The sequence below is a fragment of the Branchiostoma lanceolatum genome, chromosome 1 (assembly GCF_035083965.1).
Source record: "Branchiostoma lanceolatum isolate klBraLanc5 chromosome 1, klBraLanc5.hap2, whole genome shotgun sequence".
NCBI classification, from domain to species: Eukaryota; Metazoa; Chordata; class Leptocardii; order Amphioxiformes; family Branchiostomatidae; genus Branchiostoma; species Branchiostoma lanceolatum.
In genome coordinates, this window is record NC_089722.1 from 29804642 (window position 1) to 29831556 (window position 26915).

The following is a 26915-nucleotide window of genomic DNA, read 5'->3' on the forward strand; positions in this document are numbered from 1 at the left end:
AACAAAGAAGATGTAAAACATTAACATTGAATAACAACACCATAAAATACAAAAATTCAAGAAATATGACTCAAAGATAAAACAAAGATTGAAATGATACAAATCAACTAAAGGTAAATTTGACAGGAAATATATGATTTTACCTTCAGGTGGACTAGCCCAACACCCTTCTGCTCTGTTTATTCTCACTCAAGCACACTTATCATGGTGACCAGCCCCTCCAGCTCTGTCCTGCCACTTGCTACATTATGTAATCGAAAACCACAGGGTGTGTGCTACATCTCCGGTAACCATGGTGACAGCCACCTGGTCCAGGCCATTGACCTTATTTGTTTGGAATGGAGGAAGAAACTGAGCAAAAACAATATGTTGCCCTTCCATAATGGTAACATAATAATAACAACACAATGAAATGTACTGAAATTCAAGAAATATGACTATAGGGTAAAACAAGGAAGATCGTTAAACACAACACTAAAAATTGTAACGTTAAGTTTATATTTAACGTTAACTTCTTAATCAATTGATTATGGCCAGCTCAGCACCAAATAATCTTTATATCCTATCTCAGACAATGCAGCAAGGAATCCACATGAAACACAACACTTACAAGAAACACTGTTAGCTTGACAGAACTTGAATGTATTGCATTATATTTTTTTTACAATCCTTATCAAGTGCTGTCTGTTAAAATGCCAGACAACACTCCAATGTATCACAAAATTCGAGCTTAATACTTACAACTACAAACTCCACTCCTCCACATACAATGACCATACAAGGTTTGTCACGAATATGCAAATTAGCTATTTACTTAATGATGGCAAGACTGTTGAAAAACAACAGTGAGCAAATCCATCGTAATGACAATGGCATGTATCTGAAGAAGTAAGTTACAGACAGAGGCATTGGGGTTAAACTTTCTTTTGGACGATAGTTTTGTTGTTCTTCCCTTTTCCTCAATTCCTGGCAATATTTTTACATGAACATCATTTCTTTCCTTGTTCTCACCATGTAAATTGATTTTTTTGTCCTTTCATTCCACACCTCCGACCTTTTTGCCTGTTCTGGCACAGAAATAGTCGACTGTCCCAAAATGTCTGCCATGAAAACCACTCTATATAATAGCCTGATTCCAACATAGTTCTCAGACTATCACTCGATACATATGATTTTTAAAAACTTTCAAACTTTGTCCATCACTGATAATCATTCACTGTACTTTGTTTGATCCATGATAATACGCAAGATTACATGGTGGCATTTCATATTTACAGGTTTGCAAGAGCCAAACCTGTATTGTTGTAATGCTGCCTTCTGGCTGAGCTATACAAAAAAGGAAGTGACAAACTGACATCAGTGATGGACACATTGTGTCACATCGGTGTGCCAACTTTCTACATCGTCTTCAAGAAAACCTTTAACACTGCATGAAAGAAGGACTTCTTTCAAGATTGCTGCTGAGAGAATACAGCAGTAAAGTTTTAAGACAACCATTTTTTCTGCGAGGAATGGCTTACAAGGGTAAACACATGACATCTCGTTAACATCTGCGATCTTTTGACGTACATTTTGCATCATTCCCACACCTACACAACACAAACCTTCCTATTTACATATTACTTATTTCAAGCACCTTCTGAGGAAAGGCAAGTCTCCGTTTGGCAGTAAACCATTGGCAACTACTTTGCTGATTTTGAAGGTATCAGATTCCAAATTACAGCGCATGATTCTGATACAACTTACACTTCATTCACACTTCCCCTCTATAGCACTTACATGTACATTTTGTACAGTAATGTTGTCACAATAGTTTACCCCATCCCACAATTTAACAGCCTACCCACAATTGGCCTTCAGTAAAACTTCCTTTTAAAAACGTCTTCATAGTAAGAAATCAAACTGACATTATCAGTGAAAGCATGATCATTCTGTATACATACTGTATCAGTTACACTTTAGATACACACTGTGTAAAAGCTTTTTTTCTACCTTGGTACATTGTACCTTCACCAAGGACAGTTGTGCAACATAGTGGTGCCACAAGCTATATCCTCCTGTAGGATTGGTCAATTGTGCTCTTGTGACATGCTAATTTAACCAATGATTTTGTCAAATTTAAGGAATTTCAGTTGGTGAAATGTGCTATTCTAAGTATAATATTTTTCCACCAATGTGAACAACTTCCTTGTCCAAACAGTCTATGGATGGCATGCTATATCAACTTTGAACCTTCAAATGATGTAATTCAAGTCGTTTTGCCATATCTATATGAACATACATGTAGCTTGCTGAAAGATAATGCTTGGAAAGTTCTCTTTGCCTGTGGTACGTAGTCCAAAGCTGCTGAGATAACCCTGCTAAACTTCAAGCTTTATAACCTAGCCAATACTTTGTTAAACATCACTAGAATGTGATACAAATCTGTCAGTCTATACAGACTAGGGCAATACTGCACAACGAAGAAAATCATGAAAAATCATAGCAGAAATAAAAGTAACTTAAAATTCATGCAGAAACAACAGATGAACATCTTGACAAATCCAGGAATATCTAGTCGTTTTATTCATCTCTTATACCCTGTTAAATATTTACATTTAGCTTTAGCGGCAGGACATACCTGTATACTGTGTGTGGGGGATATTTCTAGAGAAAATACTACTGACAGATACTTAAGATTTGACATTGATGTACAATTTATAGTATAATTAGATTATCAAACATAATAATAATCATATTCTTTCCACGGGTGCATTTTCAACTGTCAAAAACGTGAGTAAAATAAGGACACAATCTTTTCAAATTTTCTTTTTGTTATCTACTACATTTCTAACAACTACAATTTCCCGACACAAATTGACATTTACTTGATTTAAAAGTGGGTATATTTGACACCTGGGGACACTTATAGTTTGGCACCAAAGGATATATTGAGAAGGGGATGAAGGGACTAATATGCAATGTTTATTCACTGTGTGTGATACATACCACTGCTAGCAACCATGGCTGGTCTAGCCCCCCTCCCCCTTCCAACAAAATACAACATTGCTCAGGGAGTACCTTGGATAAGTTAGTGTCGTGTATCAGAAATATATAGAAAATTGTTCAGGCACTCTTAAATAGCCATCAGTTTGTATGTTACATTTCAGCTAGTTCTTCTGAGATTTGAAAAACAACTTTTACAATGGAGGAAGGGGGAGGGGGGTAGGTGCCAACCATGTAGCGTGACAACACATAATTAGGACAACAGAAGCATGGAAAACCCATTATAACTACATACATGTTTATATTTCTGTACTTCACATGGGTTCTCTCTTTCTATTTCAAATGTGGCTTGAAGCTTTGCTCTTCTCTAAATGATCTCCAAGTTTGTTAGTAATGAAAACATTTTCACCATGATTATTTTTCATCTTTTCATGTTATAATTACCCCAGCAAGACACTTTCTTGCCATATTGCATGTCTACACTATATAAATCTAATGCTATCAGTCAAACATTCCTTCTTGAATGATGAACACAAAATTTACACCTAGGTAAAAGACACACAAATGGAATAAATATACTCTGGGATATTGTACAATGAAATAACCAAGGGGTTGACTGGGCCTACTACATGTACATGAATAGGTTATTAGGCATACAAGGTACATGTTGCTTTTTGTGTAAGTACACAATAAACATTTCAACACTCCGTTAACAATCAGCAACATTTTCATTCTTATACATGATTAGCTGGGATTGTGATAGAGTACTAGCATCTGTACAGGCATAACATCATCAATATTAAAGTAAGACACCTTTTGACTCTTTTTTCTAATCTCCATAGACCACTCTTATGCATACATGTACATGCATTGTGACAGAGTTTAATACAATACAGGTTTGGCTATCGCAAACCTGTAATAATCAAACATTATGCAAATAAACAAGCAGATCTGACAAATGAGAAGAGCTTGACTGCTTGGACAAATTTTCATACCGAGGTTTAAGTTAGAAACCGTTACAATTAGCTCACAGAAATGTAGATACAGTCTCTATTTAAAATATGTCATAGACATATAGCCTGTGTATTGTTGTGCATTTTCAAGCAGAGTGGAAATTTTAAGGTCAGCCGCTTACAATCTATACATTATGATTCACTTGCAGCACATACTGTAAAAAGTCCAATTTTGGCAAGTATTTTGTTTTGGCAGATTTGAAATCTATCCTGGTTAATATAGATAATGGTAGTACAGATTAACCAGTCTGGGAAAATGTGACATGCCAAATCATTTGCGTGCCAGACCCAAAATGGCTAAAGTGTAGCCAGGCCAACAGTAGTACAGTATCGTTGGCAAGAAGTTTGGATTCGATCTTCATTTTCTGACTATATATTACTGGTTATTAACCAGTATTTGAGGGTTCTGAATAGAAAGTACTGTAAGCTTTTCCAGATATTGTATCCTGTTTTAAATGCCAAACATCTTAGTCGACTGCTTGGAAACACCACTGTCATTATAACGTGAATATGCAAGTCTAGTATACGGAATCCTATATATACAGGGTTATGGCTACAATTATTTGGTACGCCACATCTTCACCATTCCTTCATCTGGAAATGGTCGTCCTCTTGGTAGAACACGATGGGTTCCGTGTTACCATGGTTACCACTGCTGGTGAGCCCGTATTTCTGTCTCATCAGCTGTTGTCTGTGTACCGCTGCCGCCCCTGCGCCAGGCTAAAGGGCAAAGGGTAAAGGTCAGTAAAGCTATGTCCTCAGAAAGTTTTTAAAAATTTAGAGTCATTTCCACAGCATATGGTGTATAGGGAGGTGCCCATCACCACCTTGTTAGCCCTTGGGCCTCACAGTTGTACAAGCATACAAATGTACAGCAGGGTCCACAGTGTGTTCAACTGCATACTCTTTGGTTTGACTCAGTTTAAGGGGGGACACTGCAAGAATATCACCCACTAGGCTGTTGCTACGGTTGAGTCCTCAGAGAGACAAACCCCCATTTTTGTATTGTAGAGCATACCCTACACCAAAGCAACCCATTTCTGGAGACACAGTGCAATATTAGTTGTTACGCACACCTCACCCTAGTAAACTTTTCTGGGAAAATAAATGTATCCAAGCCCCTGGTTATCTGTGGCTGTTCATAACATTTCCCGTTAGGTGCTAGAAGTAATGTCTTCTGCCATTGTTATGTCCCTAGAAGACAACCCAGCTGGTAAAACAAACTCATAAGTCTACCTAAACTGTGTACTCCTGTTGTTTGGGGACCTGTAAAACCCTCCCATATTTCCTGATCATGTGCTGTCGGCGAACATGCGCTGATCCTGAACCAGGCTGATGGGGCAAAGGTCACATGTCAGAGGACAAATATCATTAAACCCCACATCTTTCTCCAATATGCTGAAACAGTTCTACCTATTGATCACTCAATTAGTCTTTGCATAATCTTCTAATGCTGTAAATGCAGAAATGTTCGCGATAGTTTTATGTTTGTGGTTTTCGCCATGAACTCCTTACCGTAAACTTAAAACTACCGTGAAAAGCCGTTCCATTGTGTGACTGTAGCGCTACTATTGTGTCTGACGCGAACTCAAAACCATCGCACACTCCATTTTCTCCTTACCGCAAAATTAAATCCCTGCAAACATCTCTACATTTACAGTAACTATATTTATCATTGTTGCGGGTAACAGCAATAGAGCACACAGTTCTAGTTAGTGTTGGTTTTGTGGTACCTACCAGGGGCTCTATAAATGGTCGCTCTCTTTCCCTCTCATCTCTCTCCCTGTGATGTTCATCATGATCTACATATTACACAGGACATACGAAATATCAATTTCAGTTCCTTCCACTGATATACATGTAAACACACTCACTCACTATCTGGTTTCATCGTTTTCTTTTATACAAAAAGTATATACAAAAATATGTACTGAGATGTATGAAGCACAAAAGATACAAAACCCCACTAAAAAGTGTAGGCTGTGGTACAAGAATACCATTATGTGTAGTGTAAGTCAACATGTTGAGACTCTAAATAAGGCAGATGCACAAAAATATAGGTAGTACACACCGTACAGAGTGCTACGGCTGTGAAAGAAGATGCCCTTACCGTCTATATACTCTTCTTCCTCTAACAAATTAGCTGTTGAGGGTGCAGAAGAGTTACTGAGTCTGGGAGGAGGTTAAGGAAAAGAGAAGCTGAAACAAATCTACACATTGTCACAAGATTTGGTGCAAAAATAAAGACCAATCTATCCATAACAATGGAACCTATTTCTTAGTCCGGAGCACTGATGAAGTGTTACTGATACAACCTTAGTAAGCTTAATCACACATAAAAATTCTACAGCAGCAAATAAAGGATACAGTTGTTTTCCACTGGGTTTTCCTCTCCTTGAGAATTTCCTAGCCAGCTCATTGAACTTCTTTCTTGTGGCTGTATAGGAAAGACAGTAACAAATTAGTGTCATCATCAAAATCTATGGCATCTACATGCATTTTTGCTGATGGTTGATATCAACACAATCAACTTTTTGCATATTCTGGTAGTATGGTGCTCTAATCCCCAAGACGGCGGCTTTTTACATTGGTTCAAGGCCACTAAATGTGTCACAAACTCATAAAAACGGATTGACTACAAGTCCAAAAGGGATACAAAATGTTGCTTGCTTGATGTGTCATTTGTTTGAGCACCAATTCTTTATTTTGAGTTGAAAATTTATTTGAGGAAAAGGGGATAAATTTCTACAGGTGGCACCAGTGCAGGATCTTCTTGAAATTACGGGCACGGCTACAATTTTACTTGCACATGCAAGTGGTATTTCGAGCCCTGCACTTGGTGCTGTGGAGTGACTTACATTTGCCCATGTGCTTCAGTCTCTCCTTAAACATGGCATCGTCATCCCTGAAGGCTCCCCCAGCTGCTCCCAGCCCGTCGCCATGGTGAAACCCGCCGTTTTCATGGACGGGCGGCAACGGAGGCATCGGACCTGCACATGGGACGACGGGGGAACAATAAATCAAACGTCTGACTAAATGTTAAAGATCACACTGATGTGGAAACTGTACCACGCCTCGATGGTGCAGGAATTTATCAAGTGCATGTAACTTCTTAATAAATGAGTTCTTTCAAGAAATCAATGGAAACAAACTACAGCACACTTACTTTGTACATTGCCAAATGTTAACGAAGTACATCAACCAGAACTCAACCAGCCTAGTAATACTGTGCTCTAAAAATCGTGCGCATGCAACTATGCAAATCTTATAACTTTACATCTACATGTAGCTATTAAATTATCATGTACTTAAATGAACATCGTACAAAATTGGATAATCCTACCAAATCGTGTACTTTACATCAACCTCCTTGTTTACATCAAATCATCCTACTTGTCATTGTGCAGCACTGTTAATTCATTCATTTTCATAGGGACTTAGTTTCACAATATAGAAAGGGAAAGAAGGTTTTCACAATGTTTGCAGTTGCAACAATTCTAATACATTGGAAACCCATATTTGCAGTGTCATAATTTTGCGGCGGTCAGGTCACTGCATAAACAATCAAAATAAAACACTGCGAACAGTTCAAGATTTATTGTACATGTATCTTAATTGAAAGTATACTGTACCGTTTAAGTCTTTCCCTTCCAGTGGCGGGGGAGGGGGTGGAGGTGGGAGAGGGTCTCCAGTCTCTGTTCCCAGGGAACTGTGTCTTGTCGACCGTAATCGATCTGGGGAGAAAATATAAATGATAGAGATGTGAGACCTTGTCCTGTCCAAAATGGCCACTCCTTTACACTGTTATTGTTCTAATCCAAACTATATCATGTTCTGCTGCAACCACAAAATCAGACAAAGTGTTAAGCATAGGGGACAATCAAATTTACAAAATCACAGATGGCGAATATGAGAAATCTCAGGGAACAATATTTCAGATTAGGAAAATAATACTTAGCTTAACTTCACATAGGTGTACACATTTAGATACTCAATGATCAATCTACAAACCATGATTTAGTAGAATTGTAAAAATGCACACATACATCATTTTTACACTAAAACCCCTTGGAGGTAACCCATAGCCCACATTGTGCTATATAATAGGCGTAATGGAAGAAGTACATGATCTAGTTCACACTTACCAAACAGGTTCTTTTTGGATGTCAAGAACAGTTCATACTCGGCAATCACCCTTACTTCAATCCAATTCAATACCTTTCCCATGATGAACACTGTCTACTAAGAACAAACTCTTAAAGATCCTCAAGACTCTCTCAGTTTAAGGATACAACTGGCCTCAAGACTGACACTGCACTTCTGATGTCTTTAAATGGACCTTGGACAGTGTTAGGTGGTACCACCCTTCGTCAGATTTGACCCACTTGTGTTTACTCTCTAACATGGCAACAGTAAATGTTTAACTGAGACTTCTATTAATAGACTATTCCAATAAAACTTGAGGGGAGGCACAGGAGGGAAGATTTTTTATAGGATGGAAGGCTAATGACAGCAGACTCCTGTCACCCCTCAGAGAATTAAGCAGCCCCAATTTTGTCTGTACATGTCACTACTATCGTGCTAAGAGATTTGAATTACTCCTTTGTAGTGTGCGTCTTTCTCCTTTGAAACAAGTACTGCTGGATGGACATCAAAAAAATGCCACAAAAAATGTAAAGAAGAAGCCAGAGCTATATGTCCACGAGGGGTTTAAAGAAGGAATGCAATATCTAAGGCTTAAGGTCCGGTCACATATGTCATGCGATCGCTGTACATTTGCAAATTGGTGCGATCGTTGTACATTTGCAAATTGGGGGCATTCTTGGGATAATTGTGAATGTGTCCTGCCAACTTTTGCTGTCTTTTTACGGAAAAAAGCTCCTTAGATCCTTGCTGGCAGTTAGTTCTATAACAGCCTGCTTGAAAATTTTACCATCGAAATCATATCACAAACAAGGAATGTGACCTGGCCATTCATTCAGACCCTCGTAGTGCCTAGTGGCACATAAGGCTGTTTCAGTTGCAGGGGACATTTCTACGGGGAGGGGTTGCTAGCCCTCCCCTTGACTGCGCCATTAGTATAACTCTTGTCACCTCTTTCCAAAGCACTGATGAACTCCTGGTTCCTCCTCAGCTCGCGTAGGAACTCTTCGTTCTGCAGAAACAGGGCTATTCTCTCATCCTCCAGGTACTGCTGCAGGTCCTTGTCTATATGGCCACTTTCCGCATGAGCCTGGAAGAGGAAGTTTTAGAACAAACTAGAGTTAAGTATTTGTGCTACATATACTTCAGGTTTGCTATGTTAGTTTAGCGATTACGGGGTCTTTTTACAAATATGAATTGGTATTGAATTTTTCTTTTTATTTGAGTTCAATGTGTGATAGCTGTGTGCCGATTTGTTCATGCTAGCGACCCAAAAAAACACCCCTCCCAATAAAATGGTATGGCGACCCTAGCCTGTGACATCACAATTCAAGATGGGGGGCCACCACACATGCCAACGGATCCAACAAAGGTTTTGCTACTCAAACCTGTAAATACTTCGCACAATCTCTTTCCAAATATAAGAGTATAATAGCAGAATAGCTGTTTTGTGTAAGGTAGTAAAAAGGGTGAAAACTGACAGCCACAAGACAATCTGGACTTTAGGTAGATGTGGCATTTAGCAAGAAACTGGTCTAACACTGTACATAATCATTCATCAGAAATGTTGAATTTTATAAGGTTTGGGTCACAAGGAAAAAAAACAGTCAAAATTTGACAAAGAATTTTCTTATGAGCCAATGATGCGAATGACGTTTTTTTCTGATATTTTCTTGCCTTGGGAACTTGGGAATGCATTTTGATCAACATGAAATTTTTTCATGAAGCATTCTAACTGTATGCAGTATTCAGAAGAGAGTGGCAACACATACACTGCAACAGTTGTCTTTGGAAAACACAATGGTTAACACATACAAAAAGAGTTGGTACAAAAAGACACCATCATCAAGGATGTACACGGCATGATTTACCTGATGTAAAAAGCACACATCAGGGGGCTGTCTTGGCGTCTGAAGCATTCCATGTGAGAGTAGGAGAGAGAGGTATTAGGAGGAACGTAGAATGTTGTGTATGCGGATCTATGCATTTCCCTGCTTGTCCTTACTACCAATAAGAACATAATTGTAGTACTAGTGCCTAGTGGCACATAGGGCAGCAAGTTGCTGTTCCAGTATCAGGGTGTATTTTTACAGGATGGGGCTGCTAGCCCTTCCCTTTAATGTGCTCGAGGTACCTCCTTGAACATAAGAATTTTTTTTTTACGTCCCTTCCAAAAGATGGGCGCAGCCCCAACTGAGATATCGTGACCCAGGAGCTCATATGCATATGGACATTTTAGGAACAGGAAGTACCACATGTACGTGGAAGTCGGGTGGGCTGTACTACTTTGCAACAGGGGTGGAGGGAATGTATAACAACCTACCTGCTTCTGTTTAGGGGAGGAAACTTTCTGTGGGGACTTAGGAGGGGAGACAGTGATGCCCTGTGCTCTCAGCTGCTCAGGAGTTGGCTGGATTCTCAGGAAGTCGTCAGGCAGCTGACCGAGTAGTGGTGGGTTCCAGTTCCTGAAGGGCTTCTATGGGTAAGATAAGAAACAAAAGTTCAAGAAACCTCTAGCTTAAGTTTGTATCTGTATGTTGGTATACAGGCTGCCTTTTAACAACCAATATACCATACTGACTTAGTAATCTAGAATTTGAATGCTAGAGCATTAAGTACTTCAGTCAGGAATGAAAGGATGATACAAAAGACACTAAATACACAAAATGTAAAGAAACAAACATTAGTCATTAGCTGAAGTTAAGCAAATGTTTTTATATGCACTTTTTGTTTTTTTGCAAACAGCCTGGCCAGGCCCGTTTGGAAATCTGAACATGGTCTAGTATATCAACTTTTTTTTCAAGTTCTTATTAATAAATTTTTCTTCAGTTTGTGAAAACAATACTGGAACGACCAGGAAACAAGGGAAATGCTACTAGGGAAATGCATTCTATACATGCTTTTGTGTTTTAAGAAATTCTATCAAAAAACTTTTCAGCAAATTCAAGGAAATACTCACACTTCCTCCAGACCCTGAAACGTTCAGCTCCTTGCCAGTCATGACCAGGTGGATGGGGGAGGACAGGGGGGAGGAGGAGGGGGGAGGGGTGGGGATGCCCTGGGAAGCAAAGAAACTAGGAGGGGGGTCCGCTCGAGGGGTGTACACTGGAGGTGGCTCATCGTCACTGGAGTCTGGCTGGAGAACCTGAGAAAGGAAACAAGCAGATTATTATGCTGCAACTAGTTACCCTGAAATTACTGTGGCAGTCGGCACCAATGCTACCCTAAGCAGCATAAAAACTTTGAGCATCAATGTAGCACAGGTCAGTATCACAAGGGAAATACAGACGATGTTTGTGCTTTGGATCATGAGGGGTTTGAGTTGAAGTGAATTTGGGGGATATCTATCAATTGATAAATTTGCTTTTTTTTTTACTATAAGCTTATAAGAGTATAAGCTAAGCAGTGTTCAGAAAGATAAGATCATTTTCAAAATATTTGAAAGACACTTGTTTCAAAGTCGCCAAATTGATACTCTTTAAGAGAAAAGATATGATAGAACAAGAAGTCAGCACCAATGAGGAAGAGAATAATGATTATATTCTTTTAGCATCGGGGTGCATAATGATGGGAATAGCCAAGCCCTGCAAAACGTAAGCAAAGGATACTGAAGTATTAGTAGGATATCTAAAAAGCAATTTCTAAAAGGTCAGATTCTTCTATTCTGATGATTAAATTTTTGTAGTTGTTTTGTTTTGTTTGCGGTATTGTCTCCACACCAGCAGTGCTCTATCCCAGACTGCCTACAGAAGCATTTGTGCAAGCACCAGTAATCAGCCTGTGTGGTTAACCCTCTCCCTGCTGCCTAACCACACACCCAACAGAAATTTGGTGCCAAAAGACTACTCTAGCTGGAAGAGGGTTGAATTTCTGATGCCCAAATCAAGCAGCCAATAGTGCTTCTCAGAGGCAATACCTGTCCTGTAGTGGGATCTCCGTACCAGGGCTCCAAATTCAACACCTATAAGTAACCATAACAGGATGGCAGGATAAATATTGTTTATTGTTTACTTGAAAGATCTCCATTACTACTTGCAACAACAAATACAGGCTTGTTAGACTATAACAAACCATCAAGAAAGCTACATATTAGAATAAACACTTTTCAAATACATTCTACAGATTATGAATATAAAAAACAACATTCTCACTATCAACAGTTTTCATTTCTCCGTTTCTGCTATGGTGAAAAAATTGTGGTAATAATGGCTCCGCTACTGAGGTGTAGCCAAAAAACTACACGGACCAAGGAGGTTTGATGATATTAAACCTCCTTGCACAGACAGGTAAAGATGACATAGGATGTTGGAGATTCTTTCAACACAACAGTTCCTGGTTGTGTTAAAAGGATCTCCAACATCCTATGTTCTACCAACCTGATGAAATTATTTTCGGAGGTAAAGATGACAAAGGTTTATCCAACAATAGTCGGCTTACCTCTGGTGCGATTTAATCCTCATCCTCATCAGAGTGGATCTTTAAGAACAACTTGACATCTGAAGTGCGAGAACAAGATGACAAAGGTTTACCAAACAATAGTTGTCTTACCTCTGGCGGGATTTCATCCTCGTCCTCGTCAGAGTAGATCTCGCCATCCTCCTTGTTGTCTTCGTTCATCTGGAGCAGCTGGTCGATTGTGGCATCTACAGCGCCGTTGTTCGACCGCAGAACGGCTTCGATCACATCGCGGTCGATGCTGGGAAACATCGTCATGAAGTCGTGCATGGCCTGGTTAAACTCCAGCTGACGGGCGCTGCCCGGGGTCGGGGGCGTCACCATGTTGTTGGCGACGGGCGGTTCGGAGTCGCTCCCACGACTGCTCCTGCTGCGCCGGCTGAACAGGCTGCGCCCCTTTTTCCCCTTCTCCTTCTGCTCTCCCCGCATCTGCGTGTCCGGGGCCGTCGCCATCGTTCAATTTTTTTAACAGTCAACTTGTTTCAAGAACAGCGCGTAGATTACCTAGCTTACGATTTCCTTAAAGATCGCTGAGACCTTCTAAGATGTCTTGAAAGGAAGTTACGATGATGGCACGGCTAAAATTCCTATTGCGTGTCCGGAGCCGTCGCCATATCGTTTGATTATCAAACAGTAGATTACCTAGCTTAATACAGTTGACACCTTCCAAGATGTCCTGAATGGAATTTATGAAGATGGCATGGGTACGATTCCTATTCGTCCGTCATCCATGTTGACTCTGGAAAATAGAGAAAGATGATGTCTTTGTTGTTTCCTAGCTTAAGATTTCCTTAAGAATAGTTGAGAACTTCTGAAGAGATATCCTGAATGGAATTTACGAAGATAGCACGGCTACAATTCCTATTCGTCTGTCATCCATATTGACTCTGGAAAATAGAGAGAGAAAAATAATGTCTAAATCTTTCATAAAAAATTCATATCACTGTAGAGTACTAGTAGCTGCATGCTAGAACAACAAAAATGCAATCAGATGTCATATCTTGATTGTGTCTGTGGCATGTCTCTATGAGGCACCTGACAGCTATCAACAGAGCAAACAAAGGTTAAAAACCTGCTCTCTATCTCTGTACTATATACATGTATATAAATATACATGTATATGTAGAAGAGAGTTGAACTGGGAACTCATAACCATGAAATGAAAACTGGCACACGTATAAGTATATCAGATTATCTCTCATCATCAGAGACAACTTGCGGTCATCTTTGAAGGGAAAAACTGGAAGAACAAAATGAAAAGAAAAATCTACTCGCAATGCAACTTTGTAATCTTCTAAACATCCTTCTATCAAAAGCCTAAGAATGGTAAGATTTCTGGTTTCCTATTCCAGATCTCAAGCAGCATATTTTGGTGATTTTCAGTGGTTTCTTCACAACAGAAATACCAGGTTTACTACATGTACATGTATTACAATAGAATCGTATCATATCACAGCTTGAAATGCTTGCCATTAGAAAATATCACTCCAAACATGCCTACAGTAGTATGCTACTGTATGCATACACAATTTGCCTTCATAGGCTTCATCTCCTAAGTAGTCTTTCCTCCTTTCCAAGAAACAGTCATGTTTAATCATGTCTAATACATAAGTAACACGTACAATGCTCCCCTAAGCAATGGAATAATATGGCGCTGCAGCACTTTGCCTTAAATTTCAACATACACAGCTTTAACTCTTGAATAATCAGTGCTTTTCTGAAAATCATATGCATATAGCATACATATACATGATATTCAGCGGAAATATGTGTGTGTTTTTTAAACCTATGTTTATCTATGAGAAGCTCAAATCACACTATATTCATCTTCTATCAATTTTTCAGCAAACCATATTTCATCTAAAGAACATAAATTGTTTTATACTTCTTGCCTACTATACCCATCAGCTATAATAAATACATCCATGTGTCTTCTTTACGTTGTGAGGATAAAATATACTGTATCATTTTGTCTTGACACTCAAGCACATCAGTAAAATGCTTGCAAATGACTTAGTGAAATATCACTTTATATATAAGTTCAAACCAAATACGGCATTTTTGCCTTCAAGCAAATGCTTTTCCCGGTAAAAGCCGGCAATTCACAGAAGTGCCTAATGAAATTACAGACCAACTGACCCGGTCGTGACTCACGCACCCATTCACTAAGTGTTATCCATCCATTACCTACGGACAGGGGGTTAAACCCAGAGCATGGGAACCCAATAATCAATAATACAGACATGTCGACGATCGATTCATCAGTCTGCACGTCATCTCTCATTCGCGGTGAATCACCCGCCAAAATTTGTTGACAATGGAAACTGTAGGAATCACTTTGACCCAAATGAGATCAATTTCTCACAAAAAGTATGGCAAATAGACATATTGATTTACATGTATACGTTTTTATAGTATGATTCATCAATATACATTATAACACAGTACAGACTCAGTGTACTTGCAGATTCAATTACAATTCTATTCTTCATTTGCATAATTGTTTTTTGCAAGGTAATTCAAACTAGGGCATCAGCCATTTGAAGAGTGGAAAATAATTTTTTGAACGAATGGTGGAACTAGTTGCCACAAAGTACTATAGCCTATAGGGGCATATCCTCATGATCAGCTTTAAACAATGGTCACAGCTAGATCATGTGCAAAGGTTAGGTGTGACAGGTCATTCAATGTTATATAACTTTTCTTTATCATAACCAGCTGCTGCTGCAATGTGTCCATGGGAAGCTCTATACATACATGTAACATACAAGTACATACAGATAGAATATAAAACTGATAGAATTGAAACTAAAACCTTACTTGATATTTCCGTTCACAGTATATAGTATAGAGTAGAGTGGATTCATTCCTCAGCTAACCGACATCTTTTGCACTACAGTCGTCCCTCAGTAAGACATCTGGAGCCGCAAAGTTCCCGTTTAGAACTTTTATTCAGCCTGTCACACAGGCCAATTTTGTTGAGTGGCTTCTTTAGTGTACAGAGGCTACATGACACAAGTCCATGACGTTCTCACTTACAAACCTTTCCAGTGCATACCGCCCTGGTAATCTGATACCCTACAGGTACATGTAGATGTGTCTGGGTGTGGGCCTGAATAAAGTTTCTAAATGGGAACTATGCAGCTACAGTGTCCTTTCTGAAGATGTGGCATACGTGTGAAGGGTTACTTGATACATGTTTTTCAGATTTGATGCCTTAGACAACAAGATTTCGTTACTGTATGTCCAAGTATAGAAGCTAGTATATTGGAGTTTTCTATCTACACAACCAGTAATGTCTCACATACTGACTGGTTGTGTAAAAAGAAAACTCCAGTGTCCTCTTTTCTACCAACCTGATGAAATCATTTTTGGTATAAAAGCTAGTATCTCTGATACTTGAATATACATGTATATCAGGGCTCCAGACTAACTTTTAGGCCTAGGAGCACCAGCAAAAATCTAGGAGCACCACTACAAAAAGTTGGAAGAACATGCAAAAGTATTGGCTATACCAAGTAATACTCCTATTAATCAATGTTAACAACCGGGAATAAAGTATTTGAATAGATCATAAAAGATAAAAGCCTACATTGATGGTGCAGAACAATTGGCAATTCATTTCATTCAATACATGTACCTTCCTACATACTGATACTAGTACGATGGATTTTTAGAAAAATTGGGCATAGGTTCCCCGGCTGGCCCCTATCCGGGGGCCACGGTGCCTCAAGTTCAACAAGTTGAAAAATACACAATGGCATTTTTTACTTGGAACAAGGCAAGTAATGACTCACATAACCTTGAATGATAAATAAATAGATAACTCTAAAACTTATCTATTGGGTTCATGACCAAAACAAATAAAGTCACATTCCATAATTTGAAACTTCACTGCTGGCATCAAGTTCAACATTTTTACAGGCATTTCTTTTCCTTTCACCCTCACCCTCTGTCTACAAATAATCCAAAATACATTGTACTTTAATATCGTTAAAATTCTTGCTCAATAGTATCAAAAATGATCTGTTTGTGCCGAACCAGTCAAATATCTTCGGTTCCTTCGAAACGCGCAGTTCAAATTTCGCGCGTCAGGACCGCGCGGCGCCGACATCCAATGACAGGCTGACCGCATGGAGAAAGCTTTGTGATTCGCCGCTGTGCAGTATAGACAGCAGCAGAATGAAAATAGCAACATAACAACGGGCAGGTAATGAGCTTTGAAATGATACCGGTGACAAAATGAAAATTTCATATTTTTTTAAATAAAACTCCGTATGAATTGATTCATCAATTTTTGATCGTAAAAATCATCGCTTGAACAGGTATAGATATGACCGCAGGAAACAGGCCTTTTATTCTGCTGCGGTCTATTTTTCATAAACATCATGGCCGCCATTGAAAACAGCGAGCGTCCGGCGAGCGCTCACTTTCATCGACAAAGTTTTGGCGTTTGAAACATTTTACAAATCAAACAAATACACCACAAAGGAGAGAAACTTATATCCTTTATTTCGATGGGTAACTTTGCCAATAGGAACAGATAGTTTTTGTACCGCGGGTGTGGGAACATGATAGAAAATTCACCGACGATATTCGCGGTAGCGTTGGAATACCTATATTTTCGGCTTACCGCTTAGTTCTGCAGGCATTATCCTGGCGCAGGTCTTAATTACCTTCGCCGAGAAGGTTATGCAGAGGGTAGCGTTTGTCTGTTTGTCTGTTTGTAGTGTCACAGGATAACTCGAGAATGCCTTGATGGATTGTCTTTGTATTTGGTATGTTGGTAGGTTTTGATGAGACCTAAAAACGATGAGATTTTGGGCCCCCTAGCGGCTTCTTACGGTACTGCAGCGGAACTTCCTGTTTTGATATCTCGTGTTCTGGACATGCTATGGAACTTATTTTTGAGTGGTAGATAGATCTTTGGACAGAGAGTAAGTGGTGTGGGTTTGGGCCCCCTAGCGGCTTTTTTGGAACTGCAGGAGCAGGTTTTGCGTCTGACTTTGAAAGGGAATAACTCAAGAAGGGCTTGATGGATGGTAATGATTTTTGGTAGGTAGATAGCTTGAGTGATGATGTACATGATTAGACACGTCTTATAATGAGGAAAGTTTATACATCCGCCGAATTCCATGATAGGACTCTGAAACATGTGACATATGTAACTGAGGAAGAGAGAAATATTAATTGATATGAACTATGCAAATGAAGACCTCATTTGCATAATTAATTCAAAAATACTATAACATGATGGCCTTGATGGATGGTCATGATTTTTGGTATGTGGATAGTTTTTGTGATGCTTAGTATGATTGGACGATAATTATGCAAATCAGATTCTAATTTGCATAATTAATGAGGCAACTTTGAAAATCCGCTTTGTTCCATGATATGACAATTCAAATTGTTACTGAGGAAGAGAGGACTGTTGATAGATAGAAAATATGCAAATGTGGGCCTTATTTGCATACTTAATGAGTAACTTCTATTATTCCACACTGGCAAAAGACGGCAATTTCATACATTTAATCCTTTTTTGTGGCATCGGGACGTTATGTGAATGTGAACATCGTTGAATCAAATTATGCTAATAAGGGCCTCCTTTGCATAATTGATGATAATTTTGTTAAGCTCATACTTTGGACATGTTATATTTTAAGACAATCAACTGGTATGATTTATGATTGATGAGAAACACTCCTAATACGTCAGTCATAAAGGTTAAAATCATTTGGCGAAGGTATGAGGTCGTGGAACTCTAGTTTTTGATTGTCGCACCGTGCGACCGTGATTTTAAATCTAGTCGCATTCTCAAAAAACTGGTCGCATACATGTTGTATGCGAGTCGCACTCACGAGCGCTGTATATACATGTATATTGCAACTCTGAAAATAATTGGCAAGAAATTTCTACATCTTATTCAGTTAGCCTGAAAAGGGTCACCAAATATTCCTATATATCATTCTCAACCAACATTTCCCCCTACTTCCATGACCAGTGCAAATTCAATAGCACAGTATCTCAACATTAATTAAAGAAAGGATGCAATGTATGATCTATCAACAAAAATCAACAAAATGTACATCGTATGTAATGCACAAGACTTACAAAGTTACATGTAGCACTCAAGTGTATCAATCTATTTTAAGTTCATCAGGCTTGTTTTTCCCCACTACAAATAATTCTGAGAAGCTAAGGAATTGCTCCTAGAAATCTGTCCAGAATGTTTTATTATTCCATTCAATACCATCTTTGCCTTTTCAAGTTCACATCACAAGGGAATTTAAGGGTTTATTACTAGTATTAGTAATATGCACACAGTTAATAAACCTCTCTGCATGATACCCAAGTACTTGTCTGAACTTATTATTATCATATTATTATATACTTGATTGTGTAATAAAACTCTATTTTTCTCTTCAGGTTGACAGTGGGAGAGAAATGTATTACTGTAAATCATTTCACTTTTGCACTGTTTTCATTTCTCGATAGGAGGGAAAAAGGAGGCTTTCACTGTGCTTTAAATTTGTGGTTGGAACAGTTCTGTAGTACAGTAGTAAAAAAAGACTAGTAATACATTGGAAATGCATAATGCAAAAAAAAAGCACAAGAATAAAACCACCGCAAAAGTTTCAAAATTGACAGTATATATACTCTCCAAGCAGAGCTAGGGTTTCGGCTGGTTTTTAACATGTTTTTAGGCGTTTTTGTCATGCCTTCTACTTTGTCATCGTTTTGTTGTGTCGCAAACCCAAGCTCTGCAGGCACTGACCTCGGGGCGGGGCAAACCTATTTACTTCCATTGAAAAAAAGGTGACAGTACTCCTCCCCGAGAACCATTGGATAATCATTAGTGGTAACAATTTTACTGCCCCGGATTATCACACATCCGGCAAATGTAGAGCGGCATTTACCAGCCCGCGCCGGTCCCCCGCTGACTGCCCTATTCATGCGACAGGCTGGTGTCCACGATCCCACGCCGGCATGATCATTGATAGCATCATAACGTACATTTCCATTGGAAACTTACAAGAAAAATACAATGATGCATGAACAAGACATATAAAATAAATAGGTATTACGTATTAACTTGAACTGCATTACTAGTAATTATTATTATCATTATCTCAGGCATCGTTCAATGGATTATGAACGGGAACACGTGCCTTGTTTACGTTACATGCGGTTACCAATGCCGCCGCTCGCTGTGTTCAGATTGGACGGAACTTTTCAACAACACCAGCGAATTTGGCGACGGAGTGCTACCAACAGAGACTAAAAAATCCCCACGACACCAGAGGATTGTTCAAATTTTTGTGTTCTTTGTTCTTTGATGGTTTTTGGATGGTGTAAATGAAGTGCGGTCACAACAGGCAAGTCATTTGCTGACGGACATGTAGCGACTTTCCAACATGGCGTCCTGATTCGGTTTTGTATGTAACGTTATTTGTGGGTAATAGTTTAGAGACTTTTTGAGATTCAACGATATCCTCCCACTACAGCATGGCATTTCCACAGTGGGGATTAAAAATGAGAGAATCTATGGCTATTTCGGGCTGTACATCGTCTTTTGGTACGACGGCCCAAATGGCCTGGATCGTAGTTGAGTATCGTGGAGACTTTGTAAACTCCAGATGTCTTTGGTTGCACGTTGAGCTATTATTTTCATACGAAAGTAATTGCAGTTAGCCAAGGAGTAGGGGAAGCGTACGAACATGGCATGAAAACATGGCCACGACCGATAGACCGAGGATTATGTCCATGGTGAGACTGGGCCGGAAATTCTGTGGCGCGTGGGGAGGGAATCCCGTGCCTGGCCGGGCACGATTCGCACTAACTTGTGAAACGCTTGTTATGTGTTGGAGTGATTAGGTTTATTAGGCATTGAAGCTTCTGTCTGCCTGCAGAGCTTGGGTTTGCGACACAACAAAAACGATGACAAAGTAGAAGGCATGACAAAAACGCCTAAAAACACGTTAAAAACCAGCCGAAACCCTAGCTCTGCTTGGAGAGTAAGTATATAGACCTCTAGGTTTAATCATTGCTTTTTGATATCAATCATTTTCCACAATCTACAATCATCATAGATTCTAAGAATCTAAAAAAATCACAACATTGCAGTATCTTCTATCACAACATTGCAGTATCTTCTAATCTAAATTCTAGCATCCCCACAGTAATGCTACTTTGAGTCAAGTTTAGATTGCTATAGACAGCAAACCAAGTGAGACACCAGATTAAAGACATGCGCATAGATCCACCTACGCCCTTGAGAGCTGTTACAGGCCTTGGAATTCATGAATAACAGGCTTGAAGAGTTAACAGCCGGGACGGATGAAAAGGAATCAATGCCATTCCTTGTACTGCTAGCCGTTTCTCAAGGATTTTAATTCAAGGTCGTAGCATTTGTTAACATGAAGAGTGGCTCCATCTTACCCCTCTAGATATTCGGAATGAAGAAGAAAGAATTCTTTTGCTATTTTTGTCTTCGAAGACAATCTAGCTGGCTAAAATTTATAAAACACAAGTTTGCCTCCCACAAAAAATACAGAGAGAAATATTCAAAATTAATTGAGAATGTTTGAAAAATCATGTCTGAAAAATATGTTTCCCTTTTCCACCTTTCTATGAGTCATAGAGGTTTCCATTTCAAATTTTGGCTTGGTTACAGAATCTATAACCTGCGTCTATACGCAGACTCGACAATAGTCGACGCTGTCATCTATTCATTACGCATTTCGATTCAAAGGCCATCATGAGAACAAAACAGCTAAAATGTACATGACGAAATCTACAGGCCATGTGATTGGAATAGGAGTCACACAGCATATTTCGAGAACAATATCACGTAATACACCAGGTATGCACATGGAACAGATATGAATATAAAACAGCTGTTGGCATGAAATTTACACGACGTCTCAACCTTGAAACCATGCTTTCCCCCCTGTACGTTATATCTGAAAACAACTCTGACCTAAAAGCAAGAGGCAGCACTCATCAATTATGTCTACGCAGCCGACTAAAAGGGAAGGGAACGACAACGGTTCTATCATTGGAATGAATCTAATTTACATACCGTCGCAGCGAATCGTCCGGAGGATTTGTTGTGAACACCTGTTCTTCCTCATCTTTCCCCGTACATCGTAATCAACCTATTTTTGACAGAGAATGGTCGCAGACCATGCTAAATTATCCTGATACACTACATGGAGTTTTTGACAGCCCGTAAAACGCAGCATATGTCAGGCATAGATAGACCAGGCCAGTAAAGCCTGGCTAATGTCAGTGTAAATCAATTGTTGTACTAAGTAATCAATAAAGCAATAATCACTGGAATTATAATTATAGCAGAGAGGGAAAATTACTAGCTTTCACTGATACAATTGTTCAGTAAGTACCTTTTTAGAGGGACTACCGAAATTCTCCTACATTAAAAAATGATCTGAAATGATAAATCTATTCACATTTAATATCAAGATATAGCACAGTAACAAATGTATCAGGTATGTTACAAATGGATGGTCCTGCACTTTTGAACCAAACATGCCATTGTAACAAAGCATGAATAAAACATAGGTGGGTAAATGTTTTATGGCAAAATGAAATACAAGCCATCTATTACAGAAACTCGGTCATAGATCCCTATCATTAGTATCATATCATTAGAAACAAAAGTAGAGAAATATACCCAGTGCGGGATTCTTTTTGTGTCAGTATGGCAACAACAAGAATGGAATGTTTTGTTGTGCAGTGGCCTCAACAGTCATGGGAGACAGGCACTGTGGATTGTGGCATCAAAGGACAGTGACACTTTCGCTGGACCCTAGCCTAAGCAACTCAAAATATTCCTCTGGGACAACCAAGTCCTACTTCTGATATTGTATAGCCTAATCCTTTGTGATGTGTTGTTATGGTATGCAGGAACTATGTAAATCAGTCTGTGAGGGAACTTCAAACACACAAGCAGAATGATAAGAATGTTGAAACTTTGTACATGTGGATGCAATTATCCTGTAGGATGTGGTCAAAATGGGGCCATGGGAAGCTGAGTAGACCACAGGTTTGGGTCTGCATTACTGTGTACACAAACAGTTACCACAAGGTACTGTATTTTGGGGCTGATCTAGTAACCACAAACCTTACAAAGAGGGAGGCAAAATGAAAACTTTCAATCAAAATTCTGACAAACTCTTGCCCTGGGTTGTTGGTCATTGGTCATTTAGTGACAGGCAAAGAAGGTATGAGGGTCCCCAAGAATTTGGCCAAGCACACTGGGTCACCCCTATCATCACACCTGCAAAGCTTGTCAATACAGAGACACCAACAAAATGACACCAGTCCAACATACTAAACCATTCTTTCACCAATAAAGAAATAAGCATGATGATCAGCAAAAGGTCAACTTTTCATTCAAACTCCTGGGGAGTTTTCCTCACCGCCACACCTGTACAGACTGTCTACACTACTGTCACACAACACCTGTCCTACATCCACAGGTATCTCCTGTTCATACCTTAAAGACCCCAGTAAAACTATATAAATACGGGATAATGTAAACTATAGCCTTCAGTATGCGCCTGGCAGCCGTACAGTGCACATCAGTGGAGGCCTGGCTGAGAAAGTTTACCATGTACAAGTTACTCTTCAAGTAATGTTTGAATTCTATAGATAACATATAAGAATTTGTAGTATGGCTACACATAAAGAAGTTAGCTTGAAGGACAGTTAGCCAAGAAATAAAGTAATGACAACACTGGCTTGCAATTTAGTTTGAGACATTGGCTAGCAGTTATATGTACTGTTCTACAGAGCCCTATTCTATGCTGGTTACAACAACAAGAAGACGCAAAAAATCCCAAGTCATATTTCTAGACACACAACCTAGGCTAATGTTGGGAAGACATTGGAAATTTATATCCATTTAGACACTCTAACACAACGTTGACAGGGTCGATTTGAAAGTTTGAAAATTTGAACAAGGTTGGCTTCCCCCAAACTGAAAGTTGTAGATAGCATTGTCTTGATTATCCAAGGGATCTTATCTGATTGAAACTTCCTTGGATTATGTGACTTTTTGATAGATATCTGGGCCATTCTGCATGGTTTGATACTGTTCATAGAAAAACCAGTACAGAAAAAAGTTTGAATTCTCTGACAGTTATTATGGTAATCTGTCCCTGCTATTGTCCCAGGCTGGCAGACATCTAATCCTTTTATGAATTTATGTGGTTATGGGGGATTAATCCAGCCCTCAACCTGCTGGGCAGCTCACAGTAGGAGCACTCCCTTTACGACTTCCCCAGGGCAAGGTTTTGGTTCCTTTAAGGCTCCTTAAGGTACAGATCTTGAGTGTGCAGCTGTTAGAAAATAAACAGTGAGCAGAACACATTTCTTTGCTAAAGCTTATGGCAGTAGAAAGCAGTTCTTTGGGAATAGTGATTTTTAGCAGAGACTTCAAACTCAAAGCATCCAGTTTCAAAGTCTTTAAAAAACAAAAACAAGTTGGGTGTACATGCAAACTCTTTTATTGGATATGAATTTGAATGAAGATTGCAAAATGAATGAATACATTTTCGTCTAAATTACGTAAATCTAAGTAATAGGGTTTTTATGGTCACCCAACAAAAAACTGATGTGACTGAAAAAATGTCAAATCCTTAGAAGAAACATGTCTGTATAAGTATATCTAATCATAAACATCTGTGGCCAAAAGACTTTTAGATACAAATGTAGTATAGTATACTGTATATCTTTCTAGTGCATTCGATTCATGTCAAATGTATTACAAAAACAATTCCATACATGTTTTCTTGATAAGCAAGTTATATTAATACAATTAAAATCCCTCCCTCAAGTAATACTGGAAGGCAGTTGAACAGAGTAGCCTGTCTAATGCTTGGCAGACAGGTCATTAGTAAAATCACACAAAATCAATGACATAGCCACGGTCATGTGTCAAGTACAATTTCTCTTACCATTAACGGCGCAACAGCCCCTCCCTTTGAAAAAGCCTCTAGTCTAGCTAGATTAAGCCTTTGTTACTGGTTACGAGTAGCATTAGTAATCTAACAATAACAACAACATAAAATACCAAACAACTTTTCTAAACAAAAGTACAGTGGCATTTATAACCCTCCTTACACAAGCCTTTGGAAGGAGATTAACCAACCTCCCTACATCAGCTAAATCTTTGTATGACCACATTCACAATTGTGTGTGACTATTTCAGTCTAAAATCTGCTTGACTCGAAATTTGAAAGATATAACAATGATAAACATAATGCAAACTTCTGAATTTCTTTTTTAGTGCAAGCTGTTTTCATACAATGAAAAACATCTGTTGGCCTCATGATGTGCAATGGGAAATGGGACCATGATGTTAGAAATCACTTGTCCATGAGAAATCGTCTTCTGCAAGCTCCATCTAGTGACATCCCGTTTGATGTGGTGATGTTGAATATAGACAAAGCAATTAAAGAAGACTAAATCCTTGTCAGAGGTCAAACATGATACATGTCTGATATCATGATATTGATATAAGACAAAGAGAGCAACCGTTTGCCAACCAGACAACAGACTCAATAGCTCTGATAATTGATCTTCCATACTATTACTAGACACATTGTTATGATGACAGTTGACACACGTAACAAAATTTCAGAACATTTGGATTAAAAAAAACATCATTCGTATCAACCATAAGCTGTACATGCGTACATAGCAAGTGAACTTCAACAGGAACACACAGTTTCAATTCAATGGGACCTGGCTTCTGGATCTCTGGTCGAGGTGTATTTATATGTCAGAAAAGGCCAGAGAAGACAGCAAGGTCACAACACAGATATGGGACTACATATATATATAATACATATTGCAGAGATGAGACTAGTCTCCAAGCAGATGTTGGGAGTTTTCCTAGCCGTCCTTTTCTGTGACTTCCCACTGTAAAGGCAGTATGTCATATAATATATAGGAATGGGCAGTTAGGAAAACGTAAGGATTTAGCCTCCCCCATCATCTGCTTGGAGATTAGGATAAGATGTAATAAAACTGGCTGTTACTATGCTACACGTATGTGCTAGCAAAACTTGTATCACATTGCAAGTGACATATTAATTCATATACCTACTGAATACTATATTTCCCATTTGAAAAAAGAACTGATGCTATAATATCCGCTTCTGGAAATAACCAAAGTGATTGTATACTAAACACTGACATTTGACATTTTAATAGGCCCAAAAGGCATCAACTGCCCTCCAATTATCTTGTCCAACACAACAAGGTTCACCAATTCAATGTGAAGTTTCTATTGTGCATTTGATGTAGATTTGGAGGTAATGAACTAGAACAAAGTTGGTCTCCAGGCTTTCTCTCTCATAGATGGTACAATTGAAATACAGTGTTGTCGTATCAATGTATGTCTACAAATATTAGTATAGAGTAGAGTAGAGTAAACAGACTCGACAAACACATGGAACACCACCCAGTGATCTACAACTACAAAGCACTAGACTGCCCTCACAAGCCTGGAATCACGATGAGCAGCCTAAATTGGAACATGATCTTCCTACCTGGCCGAATGGATCTACTCTACTCTACTCTACTCTACTCTACTCTATACTAATATTTATAGACATACATTGATAATGTCTATTTGTATGATATCATCATCATGTACACAATATCTTAATTGTCAAAATATGCATGTCATCAAAGACCTCTGGAAGACCTTGAAGGAATTGGAGAACGACATATTAAAGCTCAGTTACTTCAAGGATTCTTGCAGAAGTCAGGACAAATTATAAGATAAGACTTCTGATCAACAACACCGCCCCCCCCCCCCCCATGACTTCATTTGCATGTGTAAAAGTCGAGAATAAAATTTGACATGATCTGACACCGTTACTAAACAGAAAAGTATACATACATCCAGCCTGCCTATTCTCAAGTGACAGGTTTCTTTAGTTAATAAGAACTGATCCTTCAACTAGAAAAATAAAGGAGGTTTTCCTTGAAGGCAAAGAAAAAGGAAGATCCTTGGGAAAAATCGTCATGATTGAAAACAGAAGGTCTGTGTCAAGATGGGAGGAAGAAATGATCTATGTTAGGAGTCGAGTCGTGTCTACTCACCAGTTGCTGCACACAGACTTGACGATGACTTAGTTCTGGCACCTTAAAACCCGCGATAATGTCGCATTTTGTTAAAAACTCACCGTATAAAAACACCGAAACGATCAGATTTCGGGAAATGGTGGCTGCTTTCTGTGCAAATGAGTAAGAGCCGCAGCAAAGCGCAAAGGCATCACTTAC

General features: G+C 39.0%; 1 protein-coding gene across 5 annotated transcripts; it reads right to left on the reverse strand.

The window, feature by feature from the left end:
• Positions 1–621: 621 nt before the first annotated feature.
• LOC136447742 (CUE domain-containing protein 1-like) lies at positions 622–26900 on the reverse strand. 5 transcript variants are annotated; one of them, XM_066446813.1, is made up of 14 exons: positions 26736–26900; positions 12690–13335; positions 12058–12102; positions 11101–11286; positions 10465–10617; positions 10013–10051; positions 9093–9231; positions 7631–7732; positions 6857–6988; positions 6366–6435; positions 6109–6170; positions 5736–5800; positions 5235–5330; positions 4608–4718 (listed from the first exon to the last, which is right to left on the reverse strand). In XM_066446813.1, exons 2-13 carry the CDS (start codon positions 13047–13049, stop codon positions 5235–5237), a joined length of 1449 nt encoding a protein of 482 aa, XP_066302910.1. In that variant the 5' UTR covers positions 13050–13335; positions 26736–26900; the 3' UTR covers positions 4608–4718. The 5 variants fall into 5 exon arrangements, with proteins under 5 accessions (XP_066302884.1, XP_066302891.1, XP_066302905.1 ...); XM_066446787.1 differs by lacking the exon at positions 5235–5330 and having other exon boundaries at positions 622–4718; positions 26736–26898; XM_066446794.1 differs by lacking the exon at positions 5235–5330 and having other exon boundaries at positions 622–4718; positions 26819–26894.
• Between the last annotated feature and the right edge of the window lie 15 nt (positions 26901–26915).